Consider the following 11532-nt stretch of genomic DNA (forward strand, 5'->3'; position numbering starts at 1 on the left):
CTTTTTGTCTCCATGTGATTGTTCTTCTTATTAGATGCCATTGAATCAGTTCCACCTCACAGTGACCGTGTACAACAGAAGAAAGCTGCTCGCCCCCTGCCATCCTGAGAGTGGTTGTTACATTTGAACCCATTGTTGTAACCACGGAGTCAATCCACCTTATTGAGCATCTTCCTCTTTTTCACTGATCCTCTGCTTTAGCAAGCATGATGGCCCCCAAAGACCCGTCTCTCCTGCTAACATAAGACAAAGTCTCCCCATTTCGTGGTTCTAAGGAACATTCTGGCTGTACTGCTTCCAAAAGATTTGTTTGTTCTCCTGGCAGTTCCTGGTATTCTCAATATTCTTCAAGAACACAATCATTCAAACGCATCAAGTTCCCCTTAGACCTTGTCCGGCTTTCACATGCATATCAGGTCACTGAAACCACGACTGGAGTCAGGCTCCTCAGTCCTCAAGTGGCATCCCTGCTCTTCAACACTTTAAAGAGGTCTTATGCAACAGAGTTGCCCAAGGAAATGGGTCGTTTGATCTCTTGACTGCTGCTTCCATGCACATTGATAATGGGTCCAAGCAAGATGAGCTTCAGTCTTTTCTCTGTTTATTGTGATGTTGTCTGGTGGTCCAGTTGTGACTGTTTTAGTTTTGTGTGTGTAATGTTTTACTTTGTGTTTTGTTTTTTACTTTGAGATGCAACCCATACGGAAATGTAGTCTTCAATTTACCTCTACAGTTTTGCCTATTCTGGACATTTCAAAGAAAAATGGAATCTACAATATATGGGTTCTTGTGACTTTCACTTAACAATGTTTTCAAGATTGGTCCAAGTCGTAGCACCTGTCAGTACTTCATTCCTGTTTATTGCCAAGTAATATTCTATTGTAGAAGACATAGCACATTTCATTTATCCACTCATTCTTTGGGTTGTTTCCACTGTTTGACTGTTATGAACAATGCTGCTAGAACAATCCCACATAAATTTTTGTGAACATATATATTAAGTTCTTTGATTATTATTTTCTTAGGAAAACATCTGATTTATTGAATCCTTTCATAAAAGTATATTTTAGGCTTCTAAATATTCAATCATCTTTTAACACAATTTACATTTAGAATTCAAAGGGACCACAGTTAAGTCATGAAAAATAAAGTATAATTTAAGAAAAACATTCTAATGACCCACTTGCTAATAGCTTGTGATTATCTAAGGTAGCATGACATGATTACGTGAAATAACTTGAAACAATCTAGATCCCCTGCTGGTTTATGACTTAGCCACAACATGTGATGTTGCTCTTAAAAAAAGGTATCTTTTTCTGGATAAAACAATGACATTTTCTTTTTCTTGAGGTTTGCATCACTAGCATTTCACAACAGACAGTAAACCTGTTGGTACCAGTCAGTTACTTCTTGGTGAGGAATGTCCCCCCAAAACAGGCCTCCTTTCATTCAGGGGACAGACAAGAGACCTCTCAGTAGACTAGATGGTCACATTTTAAACAAAGAATTTTCCAACAAATACGTTTCCTGATGCCTTGGGCTTTTCTTTTGCATCTTGGCATCTCCACACAATAGCTTTGAGATGCCATCATTGCTACAAAGATACATCTAACTACCAAGTCCAGGCATAAAAAACTCTCTGGGTTATTTATCTGTTGTCCTAGAAGTAAGCTCCCTAAAAGTTTCTTGGCTGGACTCATCACTGAAAGGAGCCTTCTTGGATCAATGGTTGATAGCTGCTGACTCAAAGGTTGGCATTTTAAGCTCATTAGCCGCTCCACCAGAGAAAGGGCCTGGCAATATGCTCTCCTAAAGACGTCAGCGTAGGTTTTATGGGGCACTTCTACTCTGTCCTACAGGGCTGCTGTGGCCCAGAATCAACTTGGCAGCATCCAACATTAACAATCCCAACAGAAGCGGATTGCCAGCTCCTGCTGGGTGCGTTCAAATCCTTTAGTAGCCAAGAGCAAATTGTTTGCATGTATCAAGAGTGACTTTGTTAAGTCATAAGGAAACTCCATGTTTCACATTTTGAGAAACTGCTAGACTGTTTCCTAAGACTGCTGCACCATTTTACATTTCCATCAGCTATATATAAGGCTCCAATATTTTCACATTCATTGAATACCCTTGGCATTCTTCTTGAAAACCAATGAACTGTAAATACGTTTATCTCTGCACTCTTAATTCTATTCCGTGGATGTATAGATCTATGCCTCTACTAGTACCACAGTCTTGAATTACCATATTGTTTTACAAATAACTGGCAGGCACTTACTGATTATAGTCCCATAGGAAGCTAGCACCCAAGGAGGGTTGCATGGTTTGCATAATGTGTGCAGCGGTTATTTACATAGAAATATGGTATAGCTCTGTACTAGGTTTTTAAACCAGAAAGTATGGGTTCCAACTTTGTTATTCTTTTCAACATGGTTTTACCTATCCTGGGTGCCTCACCTTTGAATTTGAATTTTAGAATCAGCTTATCAATTTCTGTAAAGAAGCAATCTGGAATGTTGCGAGATGATAATGAATCTGAAGATCAATTTAGAGAGAATTGCCATCTTAATATTAAATCTTATGATACATAAATAGAAAATGTCTTTCCTTAGCTCTTGTGTAACTGCTTTCAACAATGTTTCATAGTTTTTGGAATATAACTTTGGTGTTCTTTTTATTAAATGTATTCCTAAGTATTGTATACTTTTGATGCTATTATAGATGGAATAGTTTTCTTAAATTCCGTCTCAGATTGTATAAGTATATGTACTATAATTGATTTTTGTATGCTGATCCTTTGAAGTTCCCCCCCCAAAAGCCCCCCAAAACTATTCATCTCAAGTTGGCAGTTTGAATGCACCCAATCACACCACAGAAGGAGGCTTGACCATCATCTTCCATAGAGATTACGGGCAGGAAAGCCCCCTGAAGCAGATCTACTCTAATACATGTAGTTTCAATGAGGCAAAACTGACTCATGCCAGTGCTTATTTTTGATCCTTTAACCTTGCTGAACTCAATTATTACACCTAATCGTTTTTCAGTGGTTTCCTTAGTGTTTTTTTAATATACAAATGATGTCACTGCGAATAGAGATCATTTCACTTCTCCAGGATTCACGGCATTGGCCTCTCTCTACAGAGACACAGGAAGATTCAAACCCCTGTCGCAGAAAATAAAAAAGGTCTGAGGAAGCATGACAAAAAAGAAAAATTAATCTTCCATCTCTAAGTTTCCTCTTTTCTGGGGAAAAAAACCTGCTTCCATGGTTTTAATTGCCGAGCATTAAACTCACTTTGACATTAATAGGACTATTTTAAGTGCACCATATGAAATGCAGGGTTTTTCATTTTTGGTTTTGAGGCTGCCTATAAAACTAGTTGAACTTTTAACCCTGATCTTTGGTGCTTTAAATGAATGCTAAGGTTTTAATTGAGAATTGTACTTTAATATATGAGTGACATTTTTGTAGTCTTAAAGAGTGAAAAACAAACTTACTGCATGGAATTGAAGCCCACTTGCAGCAGCCCCGTAGGACAGGGTATCACTGCCCTGTACCTTTCCAAGACGGCAACTCTTTTTTTTTTTTTTTGAAGGACTAAGTCTTTATTGGGCTCAGACCAGGAGTCCATGGGTCATTAGAACCTCAGTGTACTTGTTGATCTTTAAGACTGTAACTCAAAAAAACCAAAAAACCAAAATAACAACAACAAAAAGACTGTAACTCTTAATGGGAGTAGAAAACCCCACCTTTCTCCCACAGAACAGCTGGTTCATTTCAAACCGCCGACCTTGCAAATTTCAGCCCAACTAGTAACCACTCCACCACCTGGGCCCCTGGTGGACCGTCCCAAGCATGGCGGCATATTTAAACAAGTAAGTCTTGGTGATGCAATGGTGAAGCATTTGTCTGTGAACGAAAAGTTTGGCTTTGGGCTCCCCCGGCAGTTCCACAGGAGCTGAGACCTGGCCACCTGCCCCCATAGAGGATGCAGCCTAAGAAACTCTCCGGAGCAGGTACCCTCGATCCTACGTCCTCCTCTTCCTGCCACGGGCTGGCATTGGCGCCACAGCACGCAGCAGAGTGGAGCCTAGAGTTGACCAAAATCAGAGGTGACCCCAAGTGTCAAGCCTCACAAGAAAGATTTCAAGGACCAGAGTCAGAGAAAGGGTGTGCCCATCAAAAGTGGGTTAATTGGAGGGGAGACATTGGAAAGGAACGTCGACCTTATATTCCGCTAATGGCGGACCGCCCTGCATAGGCCGGCTTTCTGCTATTGGCTGGCCCCAGTCGTGTAGCTCCTCTTTGCAGGTATGTGCATCCCAGCCCCCCGACCCCCCCCATGCTGTGCTCTTATCTCGGACCCCAAACTCTTAAGACTGTGTCCGGTCATGGTGGGGAATAGTGTGAACATCCTGCGTTTTCCCCTCCAGCCTTCCCGAGCTCTGGTCCCTTCCATGGATGAGGAAATGTGTGGGCCCCTCGCCTTCCTCTGTGCCGGCGGCGAGGCTTGTGCCGAGTGCAGCGGGATCTCCACCTCCCCTCCCTGTTGGCTTCCTGCCCGATTCTGCCCTGTCTCCTCTCCTCCCCTTGCCAGCCTCTGACTCGCCAACCAGGCTGCCCCTTGTTTGCAGAACTCTGGCTCTCAAGTTCTGACTCTGAAATCTGTCCCTGTCTCTCATTTCCTTCTGTGGAGGAATACACACAGCATTTTCTAAAATAATCTCAATTCATTTTTGACCCAATAAATATACGCCCATAATTCCCATACCCCTGAACCCCAGATTCTCTCCCTAGTGACACCCAATACAAACAATGTGTAAGAATGTAGAGCTTCCCAAAGGAGCCCTGGTGCCACAGTGGTCCCATCAGGAGGTTCAAACCCACCAGCTGCTCCGTGCACGGAAGACGAGGCTGGCTGCTCCCACACAGACTGCTGGTCTCAGAAACCTCTGGAGCTGTTCTTGTCTGTCCGGTAGGGTCATCGGGCGTGGGCATCCACTCGACAGCAGTGGGTTTGAGAGTTCCCTTCTAAAGCTCATTTAGACTGTCCCTGCTCTTGCAACACTGTAAGCAATACTGTCATGGATAACCATGTCTGCACATTATTTCCTCTATCAGGTGGGTACACTCCCAGAAGAGAAATTGCTGGGCCAAATTGCCTGCCACAGAGGCTGTAAATTCATCTAGTTTCTAGGCAAGGCCGTTTGTAGAAGTCTGAAGTGACCTGTTTCCCCTGGCCCTCACCTGCACACTGCCTGTCATCCACACACCTGAAGTGATGGCAAGAATGACACCGGGGTCCAAATGCAGCTCACCTGCCAGAAGCCCCTGAGACCAATGCCCTCTGCAAGGTCGTCTGAGGACAGTCCATCAACCCGGAGACTCAGCTCCCCACAGTGACTTGACACAAAATTCAAAGTTGCCTGGTAGAATCACAAAATGTTGAGGGTGGAAGGTCCCTCACCTTACCCGAACTGACCCCCTCCCTTAAGAGAAGTAAAAGCTTAACAGAGATTTTGGCTGAAGATAAAAGGCCTCAGCCAGCACATCTAAATAAAGAGCACTTTATAATCAAATGCGGTATTCAGCCGGTGCTCACACCTCCCATTCACTATCCTGCCATCTGAATCACTCTCTTGCTGCAGTTGCCCCTGGAGGAAAAGCAGCCCGTTTGGCCTGGCTTCCCCAGGAAAGGACTCCTGTCAGAAAGGCAACAATGGGAAGGCGGCTGCCTGTCCCCAGAGAGCCGCAGGGTTGTTTTCTGCCTGTTGTTGTCTCTGCAGTATCTTGGAAGATGGTACGAAATCGAGAAGATCCCAGTGAGCTTTGAGAAGGGAAGCTGCATCCAGGCCAACTACTCACTAATGGAAAACGGAAATATCAAAGTGATCAACCAGGAGGTGAGGTAAGTGGCTGTGGTTTTAAAGGTGGCACACATTTCTGAGGCAGCCCGCGGAGTGCTGTCCTGGAGTGACTGTGTGTCCTCGCAGACCTGTTCAGGGAACTCACAACAGGCTGGAGATGAAGGCACTCCAGGGCAGAGGCTGAGCACCTATTGTGTACTATAGGGGGGGGGGGGTGTACTGTAACCCAACAGAGTTTCTGTCCTCACTGCAAAAAGCCAACAGGACATGAGGGACCATCTTGTCTGACCTTGCAGCCAACAGATGCCCCTCTAGAAGGACAACCAGCCTTGAACACTTCCAGAGACAGGGAGCTCATTGCCTTCCATGACAGCTTGCCACCTCTCTAGATAGCTTACACCAACAGAAATATTTTCAAGTTATGTGAACAGAATATTCTATCAGAGGGTACCTGTCTATGACCGAAGGTTTCTAACAGATGGATGTTTGTTCTACAAGCAACAACAAACTCACTGCCATCAAGTTGATGCTGACTCATAGCGACCCAGTAAGATAGGATAGAACTGCCCCTGTGAGTTTCAGAGACTGTAACTCTTTACGGGAGTAGAAAGCCCTGATTTCCCCCCATGAAGTGGCTGGTGGTTTTGAACTACCAACCTGGCAAATTACAGCCCAACACATAACCACTATGCCACCAAGATTCCTTGATATTACATCTAAGTAAACATAAGCTTAAAAGTAAGGAACCACAGTAAAGATGGCAGCAACAATAAAACAATGGTAACTAAAATTTATTAAGCATTTCTGATGTGCAAGGCCCTGCTCTGTGCAAATTTATATTATATACAGTTGACCCTTACACAACACGGTAATGACCCCAATCCCCCTGCAGTTGGAAATCTGCATATAACTTTTGACTCCCGGAAAATGTAACTACTTGTGTTCATCTGAATAGACTAGGGAAACAAATTCATGCAGACTCATATGTGTGTAAGAGAGAGTTTTATATCAAAGAGTAAATTGTAAATTAAGAAAACATCCCAGCCCAGTCCAGATTAAGTCCATAAGTCCGATATTAGCCCATATGTCTGATACCAATCTATAAAGTCCTCTTCAGACTCATGAAACACATGCAATGATGCCGAATGCAGGAAGATCATAGGCCAGTGACTTGGAAGTCTTGTGGATCCAGTGGCATTGTAAGCATCTCAGCAATGGCGTGGGTCTCCACATGGTTCCTTCATGTCTCCCAAACTCTGACTGCCTCAGGGTAGTTTCATGTGGCTTCTCCTCAGAAATGTCTCCAAGGGAGTGAGCAGAGAGAGTATCCCACCTCCAAGGAGGAAATCCAGGAGTTCCCAGAATCCTCAAGAGAATTCCATGCCCACACAGAGACCTCATTGGCTATTTCCTAATCAACAGGCTGACTCCACCCCTTCACTCTTAATCCTCAAACTGGCAAATGATTATGTAACTACCATACTACTGTTGGTCTATTATTGACCAAAAGGCTTACTGATAACATAAACAGTTGATTATCACATATTTTGTGTGTCATATATATTGCACACTCATTCTAGAAAAAAGGAAATAATATGAAAATCCTAAGGAAGAGAAAATACATATATATAGTCCTGCACTGTAGTTCTGGATACCGGAAGTTTATGTCACCTGTTTATAAGATGAAATGTTTCAGGCTGAGTAGCCTGAAGAGAAGAAGGCAGGGGAGGGCTTGGCTCATGGTCTTAAGGGCGGCAGGGATGGAAGAGATGGAAGGGAGGCAGGATAACTTTATGGAACTACATCATAGTTTCTGTCTGACTCTCTTTGGTTTCTCATTTCCCTAAAGTGTTTCTATTCAGTACCAATTCCTCTTGCTTACACGGTTTGCTTCCCTTTCGGTGCTCACCCCACAGAAGCATCCTGTCACAACAGAAGCAGGCTTGAACCCCTGGAGCCCTTCTGCTGCATTGTCTGACGTTAGCTTGTTCCTGGCGTTGCTTCTTTCACGACACACGCGTCTCCGACACACGCGTCTCCGCCAAGTTGATCCCTCTGTCAATTCTGGTGTTGCGGTCTATTCGCTCTTGGATTTCTCCAAGATCCCTGTCTTGAAACCCTTACCCCTCCACCCCCACCTTTTGTCTTTCTTTTCTTTTGTGGCCATGCCCATCATCTCTTTCATGATCTTCTTGATTAGCTCTGTTGTAAATACTGTGACGTCACGCACATCTAGACAGTCTTCTTCAACAAGACTGGGTTATGTCAAGCTTAATGGCTTTCAGATCTTTTCCCACGTTCTCTCTATAGGGATTCTCTTTCATAATGTTGACGTTCCTTTCCATGGAGTAAAGCAGGTCATGAGCCTTGTGTTTGGGGGCACGTAGACCATTTTGATGCCTTTGGTGTTGAACTCATGGGGTTCTTGGTAGTAACCAGGGGCATCATCCAATAGCAAAAGAACTTTAAAAGGCAGTCCCTCCCTGCAAAGTATTTCCTAAGTTGAGGGACAAAGCATTGATGGAATTAATCTGGGAAAAGGGTTGTCATTGTCTAGGCCTTCTTGTTGCACCACCACAGATTAGTGCTTGTCTTTTCCCTGCAAGGTTTAGAGGTTACCAGTTTTATAAATAAAGTCATTAACTGCCCTGCATGTACCTAAAGCAGCAGACTTAGCCTTAAATCCGGTATTTGCTTCTCTTACTCACAAAACTGTCTTTTGTGGCACTCCCCCCCCTCCCCCCAACTGTTATTTTCATCTGCATTATTTCACCTGTTCGGGCCAATATCCTTCCTCCTGGGTTATTTTCCTAAAGGTGTCTGGAAACTTGCCTGCTATTTCTGGATCAGCAGCAGCTTCTCCTGTTCCCATGTCATTTTAAAGGCAGATTTACGGCTAAAACGATCAAACCATCCTTTGCTGACACGTATTCTCCCGCTTTAGAGCCTTCAATTTCCTTCTCCTTTGCGTTCTCATGCAATGACTTGGCTTTTTCTGCATCCTATTAGCGTCGATAGGGACTTTGCTACAGCAATTCTGCACCCACACAGAAGCTGCATTTTCAAGATGAGATTTAAAAAGAGATTTTGCTGGATGTGCAAGGTTTCCAGGTTTTCATGCCTACTAGCATAGCCTAAGAGAAAACTTTGTGAATTCCTTTTTCTTTTTTCACAATGGTCCTTACTCTGGACTCATTTATCTGGAAGCGGGGGTGGGTGGTGGTGGTGGTGGGGGCAACCACACCTGCAGACCTCAATCTGCCGCCCATATCAAGCATTGCAATGCTTTCTTGTGACATTGTGTCTTTTTCTCTGCTTCTTGGGAGCACTGCCAGCATCACTAGTGGCACATCCTATGGGATCCCTGGTGTTATTCGAAGCTTGCAGTATTACAGCAAACACCATGAAAAATACACATGGACTTAAGAGAGGTCACTGACGCACACACTATAGCAGATAGACAGCTGTTCACAGAGCTAATCAGTGCTGCACAGTGGTTTGTGGCTTACATGGAAACTCACAACACTGGAGCTCACCACATAGCAACAGACGGGGACTGTGAAATTATTACAATAGTACAGGATGTACTAGAGTTAATGTCACACAGTTATAAATTAATAATGCATCTTTATATTTTATATTCATCTTGACTGCAAGTGACACATGTACACAGCCTCTGTGTGCATAAATCCCAAAATTTCACTATAGATTTGTGTATATTTTATAGTAGTAAGTTATAAAATAGACTAATATCTACATATAGTTTGGGATTTTGAAAGATTTCTAGGCTACAGAGCTTTTCAGCCATTTTTTTCCCATTTGTTGCCAATCTTTTAAAAAGATGTTCCAAGATATTGAAATCCACATACAAGTATATCCACCCCCATGTTGCTCAAGGGTCAATATAAGCATATGTATATTTATGTATAAAACCAGTAAGATTGGTGCTATTAATTCACCCCCTTTCTGTAGGTGACGAGATGGAGGTAAACAGACAGGCTGAAGTAATTTGCTCAGAGATCAAATTACGGAAAGTGATGAAGCCAGACTTTCCCAGGGAGAAACGGAATAGGGAAGACACATAGCACAAGGAGGCATTTTCTTGGGCTGAGCATGAAGGCTTGCCCTTCCTTCCCCTCCGCATCTGGGAACTCTTTCGCCTCCAAGAAAACAGCTACAGCCCAGGCTGGACGTTTTGTGGACTCGGGGAGACTTTTGATCCACTAAGCTTCCTATGAACCACAGCACACTGCTTGGCCTGCAGAAGCCAGAGAGACTAGGTAAGAATCTTGAAGACCTTCAGGGAAACATCCAGCTCATCTCAGGAATTGGCAAAGGTTCCAAGGATTGACATGCAGACATAACAGAAGATTCCATGGGAATTTTCTAAAAGTTACAATGACCTCATTCAAGTGTTTTGTACCAAGAATCAGACGATGACACGGATCCTAAAGTCCAGAGACTCCCTGGCTCCCTGGGGGAATTGGCCAGAATTCCTCTTAACTATGTTCAGATTGTTAGTCTGAGAAATTCAGTCACGCTGTCTGTGGACTTGTACCTGTTCATGGCACAGAGCGTCTGGGGAAAGTTTTGTTCAGAGAAATGGTGTCATTTCTTCTTCTTGGAGGACTCAGAATGAACAGAAGGCATGACAAGGATTCTGAGCAGGCCAATGTCAGAGACTTGGACGGCTAAAGAAGCTGGCATGGGGGGTGAAAGCCGAAGGGCTCGGGCTCTGGAGTCAGAGTCTCTGGCTTCAAACCCTGTTTCAGTCACTTCATATCTATGGGACCTGAACTTGGTTAATTCCTTAGTCTCCGAGAATTCATTTCATCATCTACAAAATCACTATAATTATAGAGCATACCTCCATAGATCAGGCTGTCTGAGAAGTAAATGGGCTGATATATGTAAAGCACTTAGAACAGTGCTGGATACGTAATAATCATTTAGCAAATATAAGCGATTATTCATTTGCTGCTACTCTTGACAACGCAAGCACCATTTCCCATGAACGAGTTGTGAGTTTATGATCAGAGACTGATATTTTGAAAACTCTTCAGGAGCAGAACATAAATGATGGTTTAAAAACAAAAGTCGGAAAGAGATAGGTTTGTTGCTAAGTTACTGCATGCATAAACAAATCAGCCACCTCTGTGTGGTGCCTGAGTTCCAAGTGGAACAGCAAAGTGACAGACACGGCCTGACGGACAGACACTGCCAGGGCACAGTGCAGTCCCAGCCTCCCTCACTGGGTCTGTCTCCAGGACATCTGTCACCACATGCGCAGTCTCCTGACTGTCGGGGACACACTGGCGCTCTATGTTTTAGCTTCCTGAGCCTCCCTTCCCCCAGATTAATGGACAGTTTCTTGGAAGGGCACCCTGAAGCTGTGCACCCTCCTGTAACTGCTTCCATCCCGAGGCCCCTTGCTCACCCCCTCAGACTCCTGGGCCATTAAGAATTATGCAGAAACAGGGCCAGGTGGCTTTGATAAAGTGAAAGCTATTTCTTTTCTTTAAAAAAAAAACATTTTACTGGGGGCTCGTACAACTCTTATCACATTCCATACATACATCCATTGTGTCAAGCACATTTGCACATTTGTTGCCATCATCATTCTCAACACATTTTCTTTCGACTTGGTATCAGCTCCTCATTTTT

General features: G+C 43.7%; 1 protein-coding gene across 1 annotated transcript in view; it reads left to right on the forward strand.

The window, feature by feature from the left end:
• The window catches only part of APOD (apolipoprotein D), a 24346-nt gene that overhangs the window by 7070 nt on the left and 5744 nt on the right, over positions 1-11532 (forward strand). The window contains exon 3 of the mRNA XM_045287587.1: positions 5788-5909. Coding sequence (XP_045143522.1) covers positions 5788-5909 — 122 coding nt within the window. The remainder of the gene's footprint in view (positions 1-5787; positions 5910-11532) is intronic.

Source organism: Echinops telfairi, unplaced genomic scaffold, assembly GCF_000313985.2.
Source record: "Echinops telfairi isolate 266 unplaced genomic scaffold, ASM31398v2 ScPeMD7_17;HRSCAF=63, whole genome shotgun sequence".
Lineage (NCBI taxonomy): Eukaryota > Metazoa > Chordata > Mammalia > Afrosoricida > Tenrecidae > Echinops > Echinops telfairi.